Source organism: Leptodactylus fuscus, chromosome 3 (assembly GCF_031893055.1).
Source record: "Leptodactylus fuscus isolate aLepFus1 chromosome 3, aLepFus1.hap2, whole genome shotgun sequence".
Lineage (NCBI taxonomy): Eukaryota > Metazoa > Chordata > Amphibia > Anura > Leptodactylidae > Leptodactylus > Leptodactylus fuscus.
The window spans coordinates 28,099,873-28,117,286 of NC_134267.1; the positions used below are offsets into that span (position 1 = coordinate 28,099,873).

Sequence of the window (17,414 nt, forward strand, 5' to 3'; positions counted from 1 at the left end):
CCCATCTATGTATATAAAAGTATTAACCCAGTGATATCGCTGCTGCCCCTTTCCCATATTAGTTCCATCTGCTCTTATCACGTCTACAACCATCAGATGTTTACTGACGTCTTCCAAACTTTGTGGCGGTAAAAAGCGTGAAGACGAGGACGGGATAATATGCAAATGACTTTGCGGCTAATTACTCCTGTCGATGAGATCCCTTTGATCATCGGATCCACCCCGTGCGGCTTCAGACTCAGGTCTTCAAAGCAGAGATGGGGGGGGGGGGGAGGGGACGCCGAGTCCAACAGATGCACAATGCGGCGCTCAGGCTTCAGAAGTGGCGAGGACGCAGCTTCACGTCGTATGATTAGAAGGAAGCCGCTCGTGTGACCGCGCCGGCGAGATCGCTGCCAAGTAGCATTAAAGCCGCTTTGTAAAACCTTCCATCCGCGCTCTGATCACACATTAAAGGCAACAGCTTGTCACAGCGACGTGGGGCCCCCAAAACAATGGCGGCTCAAGAGCCGACCGGGGATCTCCGAAAACACTGGCGAGAAACCAGGAGATTCCTTAGCTGACTTCTGTAAGACATTGTTCACACCTGAGGAAACGAGCACGGAAATGGTGCAAAGGCAAAAACCAATAAACAGGGTGGATGCGACAAACAGTGTCAGAAAGGGCATCAAAGGGGCACAAGACACTTCACGGTCACTAGAAAACGGCGCTCGCCGGTATTAAATAGGACGCATTTTAGGACTCCTCTTAGCCACGCCCATTTTTAAAACTTTCTAGGCAGATCTAAAAGGTATCCCTATAACACAATGTCGCACCCTATAGAGTCCAAAATAATACAAGAAGTTTACTAAGTGCACACACTGCCCCAAAGTGAGTCTGTGGGGGGGGGGGACAGAGTAGCCACAGTGCCCCCTAGAACTGGGAGGAGGGAGGCAACTACAGATTATTAGGGCCAATAGAGGTTATCCCAGCCCTGTCCACGTTGCTATAGACAATAGTGAGACTTTGTCACAGCCCCACCCATGTTACTAGGATCAATAGTCAGAGGTTGTCTCAGCCCCGCCCTCGTTATTAGGGTCACTAGTGAGTGGTTGTCACAGCTCCGCCCCCATATGACTAGGGGTCAATAAGACATTTTGCCTGGTGATACGGTCATAAGTGCACCATATGAATCTACATACTGCTCCAATGTGTGCTGATACTACAGTCTATACAACCAATGTAAGCGATATAATTTAATACCGTAGGTTCACCGCCAGACACGTGGCGTCTTCATAAAGCATTCTGCAAATGTAGAGACATTTTTTCACGGCTACGGAGCGCGGCGGCGGTGCTGGCTTTTGTCTACTGCGCGATGTTGTCCTGTCAATAAACTTCAATGTTTAAGTTTGTGTTTTTGTTGTTTTTGTCTGTACGCGGCGAGATGTGAGGTCTGCGGGGAGCGGCGCGATTAAGCGCTGAGCGCTGTGAATTTATTCTGCGGCCCCGGCCAAGATTCTGCCAGTTACATCCATGAATATTCAGGATCTCACATTAGACAGAAGGGCCAATTGCTGCGGCGCGATCTCTAATCCTTCACAATCTATGCAGAACAAGCGCAGGTCAGCGGGGAATCACGAGCGGGCGTAACGTCACTCACATTCACGAAAAACTGCAAAAAAAAATCAAAAGAGCGAGAGGACGAGCCCAGGAGCAGGGAGAGGAGGCGCAGTCTGCTGCCATGTTATACTGTAGAGAGTAGTCACTGCCCCGCCCATAAGAGAATCAATAAGTAGCGATATAAGAAGTTGTCACAGCACCGCCCTCATGTTATTAGGGCCAATAACTAGTGTTATGAGAGGATGAGAGGTTGTCCCAGCTCCACCCATGATGAGAGAGTCAATAAATATTTACATATCCCCCCCCCCCATGCTATTAAGGAACAATATAAAAGGTTTGCAAAGCCCCGCCCAATACAAGGCCTCGACGTCCTAACCTCTTACATCACACTTCCCCTCTACGTCCTACCCTCTTACATCACACCTCCCCTCTACATCCTACCCTCTTACATCGCACCTCCCCTCTACGTCCTACCCTTACATCACACCTCCCCTCTTACATCGCACCTCCCCTCTACGTCCTACCCTCTTACATCACACCTCCCCTCTTACATCGCACCTCCCCTCTACGTCCTACCCTCTTACATCACACCTCCCCTCTACTTCCTACCCTCTTACATCACACCTCTCCTCTACGTCCTACCCTTACATCACACCTCCCCTCTACTTCCTACCCTCTTACATCACACCTCTCCTCTACGTCCTACCCTTACATCACACCTCCCCTCTACGTCCTACCCTTACATCACACCTCCCCTCTTACATCACACCTCCCCTCTACGTCCTACCCTTACATCACACCTCCCCTCTTACATCACACCTCCCCTCTACGTCCTACCCTTACATCACACCTCCCCTCTACGTCCTACCCTTACATCACACCTCCCCTCTACGTCCTACCTTCTTACATCACACCTCCCCTCTACGTCCTACCCTTACATCACACCTCCCCTCTACGTCCTACCCTCTTACATCACACCTCCCCTCTACGTCCTACCCTCTTACATCACACCTCCCCTCTACGTCCTACCCTCTTACATCACACCTCGCCCTCTACGTCCTACCCTTTTACATCACACCTCCCCTCTACGTCCTACTCTCTTACATCACACCTCCCCTCTACGTCCTACCTTCTTACATCACACCTCCCCTCTACGTCCTACCTTCTTACATCGCACCTCCCCTCTACGTCCTACCCTCTTACATCGCACCTCCCCTCTACATCCTACCCTCTTACATCACACCTCCCCTCTACGTCCTACCTTCTTACATCACACCTCCCCTCTATGTCCTACCCTCTTACATCACACCTCCCCCTCTACGTCCTACCTTCTTACATCGCACCTCCCCTCTACGTCCTACCTTCTTACATCGCACCTCCCCTCTACGTCCTACCTTCTTACATCACACCTCCCCTCTACGTCCTACCTTCTTACATCGCACCTCCCCTCTACGTCCTACCCTCTTACATCACACCTCCCCTCTACGTCCTACCTTCTTACATCACACCTCCCCTCTATGTCCTACCCTCTTACATCACACCTCCCCCTCTACGTCCTACCTTCTTACATCGCACCTCCCCTCTTACATCACACCTCCCCCTCTACGTCCTACCTTCTTACATCGCACCTCCCCTCTTACATCACACCTCCCCTCTACGTCCTGCCCTCTTACATCACACCTCCCCTCTACGCCCTCCTCTCTTACATCACACCTCCCCTCTACTTCCTACCCTCTTACATCACACCTCTCCTCTACGTCCTACGTCCTTACATCACACCTCCCCTCTACGTCCTACCCTCTTACATCACACCTCTCCTCTACGTCCTATGTTCTTACATCACACCTCCCCTCTACGTCCTATCCTCTTACATCACACCTCCCCTCTACGTCCTACCCTCTTACATCACACCTCCCCTCTACGTCCTACCCTCTTACATCACACCTCCCCTCTACGTCCTACCCTTTTACATCACACCTCCCCTCTATGTCCTACCCTCTTACATCACACCTCCCCTCTACGTCCTACCCTCTTACATCACACCTCCCCTCTACGTCCTACCTTCTTACATCACACCTCCCCTCTACGTCCTACCCTCTTACATCACACCTCCCCTCTACGTCCTACCCTTACATCACACCTCCCCTCTACGTCCTACCCTCTTACATCACACCTCCCCTCTACGTCCTACCCTTACATCACACCTCCCCTCTTACATCACACCTCCCCTCTACGTCCTACGTTCTTACATCACACCTCCCCTCTACGTCCTACGTTCTTACATCACACCTCCCCTCTACGTCCTACCCTTACATCACACCTCCCCTCTACGCCCTCCTCTCTTACATAACTCCTCCCCTCTACGCCCTACCCTCTTACATCACACCTCCCTTCTACGTCCTACCCTCTTACATCACACCTCCCTTCTACGTCCTACCTTCTTACATCACACCTCCCCTCTACGTCCTACCTTCTTACATCGCACCTCCCCTCTACGTCCTACCTTCTTACATCGCACCTCCCCTCTACGTCCTACCTTCTTACATCGCACCTCCCCTCTACGTCCTACCCTCTTACATCGCACCTCCCCTCTATGTCCTACCCTCTTACATCACACCTCCCCTCTACGTCCTACCCTCTTACGTCACACCTCCCCTCTACGTCCTACCCTCTTACATCGCACCTCCCCTCTACGTCCTACCCTCTTACATCGCACCTCCCCTCTACGTCCTACCCTCTTACATCACACCTCCCCTCTACGTCCTACCCTCTTACATCACACCTCCCCTCTACTTCCTACCCTCTTACATCACACCTCCCCTCTACTTCCTACCCTCTTACATCACACCTCCCTTCTACATCCTACCTTCATACATAACTCCTCCCCTCTACGCCCTACCCTCTTACATCACACCTCCCCTCTACGTCCTAACTTCTTACATCACACCTCCCCTCTACGTCCTATCCTCTTACATCACACCTCCCCTCTACGTCCTACCCTCTTACATCACACCTCCCTTCTACATCCTACCTTCATACATAACTCCTCCCCTCTACGCCCTACCCTCTTACATCACACCTCCCCTCTACGTCCTATCCTCTTACATCACACCTCCCTTCTACATCCTACCTTCATACATAACTCCTCCCCTCTACGCCCTACCCTCTTACATCACACCTCCCTTCTACGTCCTATCCTCTTACATCACACCTCCCCTCTACGTCCTACCCTCTTACATCACACCTCCCCTCTACGTCCTATCCTCTTACATCACACCTCCCTTCTACATCCTACCTTCTTACATAACTCCTCCCCTCTACGCCCTACCCTCTTACATCACACCTCCCCTCTACGCCCTATCTTTTTTACATCACACCTCCCCTCTATGTCCTACCCTCTTACATCACACCTCCCCTGTATGTACTACCCTCTTACATCACACCTCCCTTCTACGTCCTACCCTCTTACATCACACCTCCCCTCTACGCCCTATCTTTTTTACATCACACCTCCCCTCTATGTCCTACCCTCTTACATCACACCTCCCCTCTATGTCCTACCCTCTTACATCACACCTTCCCTCTACGTCCTACCCTCTTACATCACACCTTCCCTCTACGTCCTACCCTCTTACATCACACCCAGTCTCTACCAGAAGGGGGCGGAGTCTCTGGCGGATTCAAAGATTTACTTTTATTTTTTTAAACTTAGATTGTCAGCCCCACACAGAGCTCACAATGTACATTTTTCCCTATCAGTATGTCTATGGAATATGGGATGGAAATCCATGCAAACACGTGGAGAACATACAAACTCCTTGCAAATGTTTTTTTGCCCTTGGCGGGATTTGAACACCAGGACTCCAGCGCTGCAAGGCTGCAGTGCTAATCACTGATCCACCGTGTGGGTGACTACACCATCCTTACAGAGATCACATCAATCTGACAACCAATCATCCAGAAGATCTGACAACCCCAGTGCAGACCAATGGGGGATAGAAAAATAAAACAAAAATGAAAAGTTTCATAAAAACAAAATATTAGCTAAATTTTTTTGCAATTCGTCAGCCGCAGCCTCCAGAGACTTCGTTCTATGGATCCTTCACTTACACATCTACCAGGGGAGGCGTCCATACAGTTATATAACAAGCCAGGGCGTAGTCATGCAGAACACTTCCATATGCATCAGGATGAAGCAGAACTGAGCGCCACCGCACCGCCATGTTTATACCGCAGCACCGGTCCGGCTAATGAGACCGACAATTACTGTCAGATACAGCGAGAGAAGCAGCGCCTATAGAGAGACGTAAGGCAGAGGAGCGCACTATAACCCCCGCCATGACAACTACAACAACCAGGAGAACCAGATGGGGAAGAAATAATACTGATCCTGAGTGACAGAATTACTTATTCTCCAGTCACATCCAGAGCTGCAATCACAATTATATACAATTATAACCCTAAACCAACAGCCTTGGTAAGACACTGAGGACTTCTGTATAATAAAGATAAGAGGAGACCTTAGTTGCAGTCCTATGTAACAGATAACACAATGATACCTCTCTGAGTACAGGTAATGTAGTAGATGTCACCGGCAGTCCTATGTAACACCACAGATAACACAGTGATTACTCTCTGAGTACAGGTAATGTAGTAGATGTCACCGGCAGTCCTATGTAACACCACAGATAACACAGTGATAACTCTCTGAGTACAGGTAATGTAATAGATGTCACCGGCAGTCCTATGTAACACCACAGATAACACAGTGATACCTCTCTGAGTACAGGTAATGTAGTAGATGTCACCTGCAGTCCTATGTAACACCACAGATAACACAGTGATAACTCTGAGTACAGGTAATGTAGTAGATGTCACCTGCAGTCCTATGTAACACCACAGATAACACAGTGATAACTCTGAGTACAGGTAATGTAGTAGATGTCACCGGCAGTCCTATGTAACACTACAGATAACACAGATGTCACCTGCAGTCTTATGTAATGTGGTTGGGGGGGAGGGGATTCGCTCTCTGTGCTGTGTGGCCGCCGCCACCACCATCTCCGGTTGCTGGTACGTTCCAGCTGAGCTATAAAGTACAAGTGTGATATAAATCCGCTATTTACATTCATTATAATCTCACTTTTATCACCGGGCGCCGCGCGGAGTGGAGCGTAGACTGAGCGCGTTTTATGTGGCCACTTATCGCGGGTTGAAGCTTCCTCTAAGTGTTTGATGTCCGCGAGCCGAGCTCCTAAATTGTTCGTTTGCTGCTGAGCTGAGGATAATGGAGGCGTCCTGCTCTAAATCTCAGCGAAGGAGAGTTTAGAAACGGCGAAACCTCTTCTGCAGGTACCGCAGATGTGTCACATGACCGGCGGCCATTACTGCCACAGGTCAGGAATTCTAGAGGTTGTTATATAGGAGATTATAGAGGTTATATTATAGAGGTTATCGTTTTATAGGTCAGAGTGTAAACGTGAAAAAAAAACTGCGCCAGAGCAAAAGTGATGGGAAGTAAAGAGATGAGACACTGGGCATGAGGATGCCGCTGAGATGCTCTGCAGTCGTGCTATTATATCAACAGACAGTGGCGAGATGTTCTGCAGTTCTGTTACTATAGCAGGAGACAGCTGTGAGATGCTCTGCGGTTGTGTTACTATAGCAGCAGACAGCGGTGAGATGCTCTGCAGTCCTCTTTCTATAGCAGAAGACAGTGGTGAAATGCTCTGCAGTTCTGTTACTACAGCAGCAGACGGAGGTGAGATGCCCTGCAGTTATTACAGTGGTGAGATGCTCTGCAGTCCTGTTACTATAGCAGTAGACAGCGGTGAGAGGCTCTGCAGTTCTGTTACTACAGCAGCAGACGGTGGTGAGATGCCCTGCAGTTATTACAGTGGTGAGATGCTCTGCAGTTCTTACCTGATAGAGCTGATCATGTACGGTTGTGCCAGTTGGACGACAATCGCCCCGCTGCCCAGCTGGTGACAGGTGTACCCCGAGTCCCAGTCGTAGTTTTTCGTGTCTCCGTTCAGCAGAGCGTTGCGGCTTCGGCTCACGCCCTCGATGACACTTGCACATTCTGCGATGGTGGCGACATTCTCTGTGGGGACTGAAAGACACGACGTATTATACCAGGGTGGTGTACAACAACATCATAGAGAGGAGGGAGCCAAGGAAGCTAAGGAAATAGGCGGCGCCCCCTTGTGGTCACTATTACACTGTAACTACCTGAGGCAGTCATCACCATGATAACTATTCAGACTACAACAAATGTATCCAATCTGTGATTTACCGATCATGTGACCAACAACTGCTGGAAGTGATGCATGATGGGACAGATCTATACATACATGTTCTGCAGTCATAGCGGATCTCCTATAGAGGGGGCAGAGTCATCGCGGATCTCCTGTAAATGGGGGAGGGGTCATCGCGGATCTCCTGTAAGTGGGGGAGGGGTCATGGCGGATCTCCTGTAAGTGGGGGAGGGGTCATGGCGGATCTCCTGTAAGTGGGGGAGGGGTCATCGCGGATCTCCTGTAAATGGGGGAGGGGTCATCGCGGATCTCCTGTAAGTGGGGGAGGGGTCATGGCGGATCTCCTGTAAGTGGGGGAGGGGTCATGGTGGATCTCCTGTAAGTGGGGGAGGGGTCATGGCGGATCTCCTGTAAGTGGGGGAGGGGTTAAGCACAGCCTACTACCACCAGCACTGTGCTCATCTCCCACACATTCTTCCTCCATGTCATGTCTCTATGAATCTCCATGGCGATATCAGTGACCACTCCCATCGGTGCCGTCTTCGGTGTAAATTAAGCTTTAATTAGTTTCTGACTCAAAATCAATCCTATAATTATTCACCGAGGAGCTCGGAGCAGATTTACAAATGGAAACAATTTCTAGATGTCTATGCGGCGATCCGAAGAAAGGTGCATCGCTGCCGCAGAACTCGTCGACACAAGAGCGCATCGCTGCTGCAGAACGCACCGACACAAGAGCGCATCGCTGCTGCAGAACTCGTCGACACAAGAGCACATCGCTGCTGCAGAACTCGTCGACACAAGAGCGCATCACTGCTGCAGAACACATCGACACAAGTGCGCATCGCTGCTGCAGAACACACCGACGCAAGGGCTCATCACTGCTGCAGAACGCACCGACGCAAGGGCTCATCACTGCTGCAGAACGCACCGACACAAGAGCGCATCGCTGCTGCAGAACGCACCGACACAAGAGCGCATCGCTGCCGCAGAACTCGTCGACACAAGAGCGCATCGCTGCTGCAGAGCGAAACGACACAAGAGCGCATCGCTGCTGCAGAGCGAACCGACACAAGAGCGTATCACTGCTGCAGAACACACCGACGCAAAGGCTCATCACTGCTGCAGAACGCACCGACGCAAGGGCTCATCACAAGTGCGCATCGCTGCTGCAGAACGCACCGACACAAGAGCGCATCGCTGCTGCAGAACGCATCGCTGCTGCAGAACGCACCGACACAAGAGCGCATCGCTGCTGCTGCAGAACACACCGACACAAGAGCGCATCACTGCTGCAGAGCGAACCGACACAAGAGCGCATCGCTGCTGCAGAATGCACCGACACAAGAGCGTATCGCTGCTGCAGAACACACCGACGCAAAGGCTCATCACTGCTGCAGAACGCACCGACGCAAGGGCTCATCACTGCTGCAGAACGCACCAACACAAGGGAGCATCGCTGCTGTAGAACTCACTGACACAAGGGCGCATCACTGCCGCAAAACTCATCGTCACAAGAGCACATTGCTGCCACAGAACTCAGTGACATAAGGGCGCATCGCTGTCACAGAACTCACCAACACAAGGGCGCATCGCTGTCGCAGAACTCACCGACACAAGAGCACATCACTGCCACAGAACTCACAGACACAAGGGGCAGCACAGTTCAACTTTAAGTGGCGAAAGGGGGCAGGAGGTGCTGAGCATTATGGGGGCCCCTTCTTTTTTTACCTATATCTCTTACCTATCAGACCCTGCTCTAGGGTGAAGTTCTTGTGGGTGAACATGCACTCGAAGGCCACCAGGTGGAAGACTTTGTTGACGGTGTTGTGGGTCCCCACGATCCGGATATATCTGGAAGACACCAAGATGCTGACATTAGAGAAGTTCTGACCATGACGATGGCACTGACATTCCGACCCCCTGTATACAGTGTAGTGGGCGCCACCATCTGCACGATTACATGTAAAATAATACAAATATCACAGGCCCACAGATTTCTTACCCCTGCAGGTCGCTGCTGCATCTGTGATGCTACTTTTGCATGTCCACCATTATCAGTGATACAGTACTGGAGGAGGTAAATGGAGCCTTTCCATCTGGTTCACATCACACAAGCAGCAGAGAGTGTGAGAAGTGAAGGAAAGAATTTTAATTGCAACTGTGGATGGGACAGGAGTAAATATATATATATATATATATATATATATATATATATATATATATATATATATATATATATATATAATGAATGCAGCTCTGGAAGTGACTGGAGCATAGGAATTCTGAGGCCAGCCCAGGATGTGAGATATATACCATCACAGACAACAATAATGATATTACACCTATCAGCCGGCTCCAGAGCTGCACTCACAATTCTGCACTGTCAGGAGAAACTAAGTGCCCCCTGTATTACAGTCGCTCAGATGTTTGGGGGGGGTCGAACAGTAAGTGTGCAGGACTAGAGGCGTGAAGGGTCACCTTGTCCTACCTCTCTATGCTGTCCTAGTTCTGCTCCACCTGCGCACATCAACTCTAATGAACACAAGACTAGGCTTTAAATGAATCCGGGACACAAAGACAAGACGAAAAGAGCAATTCATCGGACGGCGGAGCGGCGTGGAACCGTAGAGGAAGGTGACCCCTGGGGATGGGGATATCAATGAGGGGCAGATAGAAAGTGACATTCCAGGAGATGAAGCATCCCCCCCCCCTCACTGCTTTACCCCCTCTGGGGCACTGAAAGCCCCGACACCGCTGTGACCTTGACTCGCCATCCACTAGAGCAGACAATTTACGGGGTCTGGAGACGGGTCGGCTGCTTGGAGCGATTCTGGAGGCCGCAGATATATCTCATGCAATGCGGACATTCACCTCAGCCATATATCAACACGGCAGGAACCTTGAAGAAGCAACCGGACACCAGCGAGACGAGACGAAAGAAAGATGGCTTCATCATTACTGACCTGTCCGGATTGCGCCAAACAACTCTGCCTGTCAGAGACTTTAGTCAGCCACTTCTTCACTATATCTGAACCTGGGAAAGCCGAGTGGCACCTTACATAGCTGCTGTGGCAGATTCCATATGGGCCATTAAAGAGCTTTCCCAGAATCCTGTCCAATAAACCAGCTTTCTCATACAGCAAGTCAGCTATTAGATGCAGGTAGATCTGCCATGCCATTCTGGACCTAAGGAAAGCTGGGTAACACCAACATGGTGATCACTATAGATCTCAGTGAGGTTGTCAGCAGCTCCCACACACTCAACATCTACCTAGTGATACGGCTGCCATTCAGGAGCCTGGGGAAGCTGAGTGGCCTCCATTTGTTCTCTTATAGCATTTGCGCTTTCTATCCTATAGCCCTGGTAACATGACAAACCCCTATAGGAACTATACGAGCGGTCATTTTAACTGGCACTCTGCTTTCCCAGACTCTGGAATGACAACTGGCTGAGATACATCCCAGATCCTATATCTATACCTGGCACTCAAATAACAACCCTGATTAGATCCATTCTACTAGCTATAGGATTCAGAACTCAGCTTTACCAAGCTCCTGAATACCAGGAGTTCCATATGGGAACTGATGGCTATACCAATTAGAACCCGGCTTTCCCAGGCTCCTGACTTACAAATCTGCATATGGCAGCAACAGATTTGCCATTCATCAGTCTAGGTAAGCTGGGTAACATCATAAGATAGGTTAAAGTTACTATTGCCAATGGTTGGCACCCAGCTTTCCCTGAGGCAGATTCAGTAGAGTCAAATGAGTGACAGCAGGACCTGGGGACAAGTGAAGGAGCTGCTGGGAATTTCTAGATTTTAGGTGGAAACTCTCCAAAAATTTGGAGTGGAGGTATTCACATTATCAACTCCCCCCCCCCCCCCCAAACAAAAAAAAACAAACAAAAAAACCCCAAAAAACTGTTGTTACAGGGGGTTCCGGACTGTGGTAGACGGAGAGAAACAGCGGTGAGGCCAATGTCTGTGCCGGAATTATAATAGATGAATATCCCGATACCATAATATTCACAGTTCTCACAAAACATTGAAGAATTAACAGCAATTGTGCTGCACAGCGGCGATCCCTGGTGTGGAGCAACAGTGCCATCAAGTGGCGGCAGCCGGGTATGACAGGTGTCATCTCTGCCATCAATAATTCAGTGCAGGGAATGCAGGCAGCGTCCTCGGCCGGGATGTGTTTTAGCACTTCACCAGGCAGCGGTGTAAACATTTATTATTGAACAGAGCGGAATGTTCTAGTAAAGTGCTGCCCTCCTCCGAAATATTACCGCAATTATCCAGTGGCGATCACCCTGCAGCAGGCGGGGGGGATGACGTTACCACACAAGTCACCCTCCTGTCGCTCAAAGCACGTTTTACGTTACCAGGTGATATTTACGGAGCGCGTAATAAGACGGCTTACTGCAACAGTCGCCGAGGGGGCGAGGATGGGCTAATAACAAAGGAAAAGTAAAAAGAGTGAACCCCTCAGTAATGGGGAAACCAAACGTGCGTCACACTGGGGAAGGCTGGGGGAAAGTTTTGTCCAATAATATTCAAATATTGGTAAAAACCTCTGAAGGAAGAGGAGGGCTGCTGCAACTGTGACTACCAGGGCTGTAAGAGGAGGGCTGCTGCAACTGTGACTACCAGGGCTGTAGGAGGAGGAGGGCTGCAACTGTGACTACAAGGGCTGTAGGAGAAAGAAGAGGTCTGCTGTGACTGACTACCAAGGCTGTAGGAGGAGGGCTGCTGCAACTGTGACTACCAGGGCTGTAAGAGGAGGGCTGCTGCAACTGTGACTACAAGGGCTGTAAGAGGAGGGCTGCTGCAACTGTGACTACCAGGGCTGTAAGAGGAGGGCTGTTGCAACTGTGACTACCAGGGCTGTAAGAGGAGGGCTGCTGCAACTGTGACTACCAGGGCTGTAAGAGGAGGGCTGCTGCAACTGTGACTACAAGGGCTGTAAGAGGAGGGCTGCTGCAACTGTGACTACCAGGGCTGTAAGAGGAGGGCTGCTGCAACTGTGACTACAAGGGCTGTAAGAGGAGGGCTGCTGCAACTGTGACTACAAGGGCTGTAAGAGGAGGGCTGCTGCAACTGTGACTACAAGGGCTGTAAGAGGAGGGCTGCTGCAACTGTGACTACAAGGGCTGTAAGAGGAGGGCTGCTGCAACTGTGACTACCAGGGCTGTAGGAGGAGGGCTGCTGCAACTGTGACTACCAGGGCTGTAAGAGGAGGGCTGCTGCAACTGTGACTACCAGGGCTGTAAGAGGAGGGCTGCTGCAACTGTGACTACCAGGGCTGTCAGAGGAGGGCTGCTGCAACTGTGACTACCAGGGCTGTAAGCGGAGGAGTGCTGCTGCAACTGTGACTACCAGGGCTGTAAGAGGAGGGCTGCTGCAACTGTGACTACCAGGGCTGTAAGAGGAGGGCTGCTGCAACTGTGACTACCAGGGCTGTAAGAGGAGGGCTGCTGCAACTGTGACTACCAGGGCTGTAAGAGGAGGGCTGCTGCAACTGTGACTACCAGGGCTGTAAGAGGAGGGCTGCTGCAACTGTGACTACAAGGGCTGTAAGAGGAGGGCTGCTGCAACTGTGACTACAAGGGCTGTAAGAGGAGGGCTGCTGCAACTGTGACTACCAGGGCTGTAGGAGGAGGGCTGCTGCAACTGTGACTACCAGGGCTGTAAGAGGAGGGCTGCTGCAACTGTGACTACAAGGGCTGTAAGAGGAGGGCTGCTGCAACTGTGACTACAAGGGCTGTAGGAGGAGGAGGGATGCTGCAACTGTGACTACCAGGGCTGTAAGAGGAGGGCTGCTGCAACTGTGACTACAAGGGCTGTAAGAGGAGGGCTGCTGCAACTGTGACTACCAGGGCTGTAAGAGGAGGGCTGCTGCAACTGTGACTACCAGGGCTGTAAGAGGAGGGCTGCTGCAACTGTGACTACAAGGGCTGTAAGAGGAGGGCTGCTGCAACTGTGACTACCAGGGCTGTAGGAGGAGGGCTGCTGCAACTGTGACTACCAGGGCTGTAAGAGGAGGGCTGCTGCAACTGTGACTACAAGGGCTGTAAGAGGAGGGCTGCTGCAACTGTGACTACCAGGGCTGTAGGAGGAGGAGGGCTGCAACTGTGACTACAAGAGCTGTAGGAGAAAGAAGAGGTCTGCTGTGACTGACTACCAGGGCTGTAGGAGGAGGGCTGCTGCAACTGTGACTACAAGGGCTGTAAGAGGAGGGCTGCTGCAACTGTGACTACCGGGGCTGTAAGAGGAGGAGGAGGGCTGCTGCAACTGTGACTACCAAGAGGAGGGCTACTATGAAATCCAGGGTGGTAGTAGTAGTAGTAGGAGAGCTGCTGCATCTATGACTACTGGAGTAGTAGGAGAGCTGCTGCATCTATGACTACTGGAGTAGTGGGAGAGCTGCTGCATCTATGGCTACCGGGGTAGTAGTAGGAGGTCTGATCTAGGTCCAGGTCTGTTTTAGGGGTAGTTTCATAAGTAGAATATTTTCACATGTATGGCTAATAAGTGCCATGGTGGGAAGTGCCCCGGAACAGAATCTATGCGAGGCCCCAGGTTTATTCCATATAATATCCCATATATAGCCCCTCCCAGATGGAGATAACTAGAACCGTGATTTCTCAAGGCGCTGACTCTTGTACAACTACATTCACCTACTTTATTCCAAGCACTGCAGGACACAGTCCCTGACACTGACCCCCGCCCCTCCTCCAGTGGTAAAATGTTTATAATCACAGCCACATTGTCCCAGGAAATAAATCAACTGTGAAATAAATAACGTCTGTGACAATGCGACTAGTTGGCGGTAGCTTCATATTGGCGCCCAGTGTGCACCCAGGCCCATTACGCTTCATACCGCACGTCGCATCCTTCCAACGATAGCAGAATCTACAGGACACGAGATGACAGAGCGGTCAGCCATCGGCTCCACAAAGGATTCCAGCCGGATAATGACAGCTTCAAGGGCCAGCACCGACCAATGGCGAGCGCTCCCGACGTCCTGCCACGTAATGGAAACAGATGTGTCCTTCACCGAAGACACAGCCAGCAGAGAGTCACCAAACTCTGCGCTCAGCGGGAACCGCACAACTCAAAGACAAAGGAAGACGCTGAGAAATCACTGACAGAAAACATCTCCAAACACAGCACAAGCTGCAGCACATCACCTGTATATAAAACGACAACACTGCCCAGCTGGAATATACTGTATACTGACCTGTATATAGAAACATAATAGCTAGTGTGCAGTCTAGTACATTCTATACATCCCAATAGGAGAAGTGACATCCTAGGATATTAATCCCATAGAGTACTCAACTCCAGAGCTGCACTCACTATTCTGCTGGCACGATCACTATGTACATACATTACATTACTTATCCTGTATTGATCCTGAGTTACATCCTGTATTATACTCCAGAGCTGCGCTCACTATTCTGCTGGTACAGTCACTGTATACATACATTACATTACTTATCCTATATTATACCCCAGAGCTGCACTCACTATTCTGCTGGTACAGTCACTGTGTACATACATTACATTACTTATCCTGTATCCAGAGCTGCACTCACTATTCTGCTGGTGCAGTCACTGAGTACATACATTACATTACTTATCCTGTATTATACTCCAGAGCTGCGCTCACTATTCTGCTGCTGCAGTCACTGTGTACATACATTACATTACTTATCCTGTATTATACTCCAGAGCAGCGCTCACTATTCTGCTGGTGCAGTCACTGTGTACATACATTACATTACTTATCCTGTATTATACTCCAGAGCTGCACTCACTATTCTGCTGCTGCAGTCACTGTGTACATACATTACATTACTTATCCTGTATTATACTCCAGAGCTGCACTCACTATTCTGCTGCTGCAGTCACTGTGTACATACATTACATTACTTATCCTGTATTGATCCTGAGTTACATCCTGTATTATACTCCAGAGCTGCGCTCACTATTCTGCTGGTATAGTCACTGTGTACATACATTACATTACTTATCCTGTATTATACTCCAGAGCTGCGCTCACTATTCTGCTGGTATAGTCACTGTGTACATACATTACATTACTTATCCTGTATTATACTCCAGAGCTGCGCTCACTATTCTGCTGGTGCAGTCACTGTGTACATACATTACATTACTTATCCTGTATTATACTCCAGAGCTGCGCTCACTATTCTGCTGGTTCAGTCACTGTGTACATACATTACTTATCCTGTATCCAGAGCTGCGCTCACTATTCTGCTGGAGCAGTCACTGTGTACATACATTACATTACTTATCCTGTATCCAGAGCTGCGCTCACTATTCTGCTGGTACAGTCACTGTGTACATACATTACATTTCTTATCCTGTACTGATCCTGAGTTACATCCTGTATTATACTCCAGAGCTGCGCTCACTATTCTGCTGCTGCAGTCACTGTGTACATACATTACATTACTTATCCTGTATTATACTCCAGAGCTGCACTCACTATCCTGCTGGTACAGTCACTGTGTACATACATTACTTATCTTGTATTGATCCTGAGTTACATCCTGCTTAACCCCCATGAACTATGTCAAAACTACTGTGTCTGTCATATTAGATGTCACCCAGCTTTCCCTGAATCAGACAGAACTGCACTTCTATTCAGTGGGGAGCTTCCAGCCAGGGCGACGCCCCAAAATCCTTCTCTGCGGCGAGGACGGCGCCTGGGGAGGGGGAGCAATGATCAGTCTCCGGAGAGCGTGAGCAAAATCATTTTCTTCTCGAAATAGAGAAAAAAAAAAAAAAAAAAAAAAGTAATTCCGAGGAGACGTCGGAGGACAAGATTTAGGGGGTTGTGAGTCGCGGAGCGGCGCCAGTCAATCTCCCACAGTTTATGGCCGCTCAGTAAATGTTATTGGAGCCGGAGATATTCTATAACCGTCCAGAACTCCATCCATCCAGAAACGGCAGCATTGGCGGTCCAGCCGGTGAGCGCCGCGGCCTGTCCCGATGATCCGCCCTCTGATGGATATCAGTGAAGATCTGGGAGAAGGATGAAATAGAGCCGGTGTTTTATGTCAGTCACCTGTGAACATGCGGCGGCGCCGAGTGTAGATTATCCTAACAGCCGCATCACCGAGGACGGCTGACACCAAAATGGATGAGGGTCTATTAAGAGACAGCAGAGGATTCTTGTGTCAGGGAAGATGGAGGAAGATGTCTCTCCACAGAACACTCACACTGTCTGCACAGGGACCTTAAAGGGGAACTCCAGCCATAGAACTGCTCCATGCAGTGTGTGTGACCTTACCACTTTGTAACAGTTTGTGGCATCTCGACAACTACTTTCCCTCATCATTAACCAGTTGTCAGACTCCACCAAACAAGGTGAATGACATATGATAACGAAGCCCCACATTAATCAATCACACCAAATCATGGCCAGGACGGTCTTCAGTAAAGCCGCCCCTTTAAGTACCCTCTTGCTGGTTTACGTCTTTCGACAGGAGGAAGAACAGAATTCCACGTGGAAACAGTC

The 17,414-nt window shown here is 50.0% G+C and overlaps 1 protein-coding gene across 1 annotated transcript in view; it reads right to left on the minus strand.

Moving 5' to 3' along the window:
* Nucleotides 1-17,414, minus strand: part of BTBD9 (BTB domain containing 9) — a 52,211-nt gene that overhangs the window by 12,029 nt on the left and 22,768 nt on the right. The window contains exons 7-8 of the mRNA XM_075267326.1: nt 9,601-9,710; nt 7,522-7,711 (exon numbers count right to left, since the gene is read on the minus strand). Of these exons, the coding sequence (XP_075123427.1) occupies nt 7,522-7,711; nt 9,601-9,710 (300 nt within the window). The remainder of the gene's footprint in view (nt 1-7,521; nt 7,712-9,600; nt 9,711-17,414) is intronic.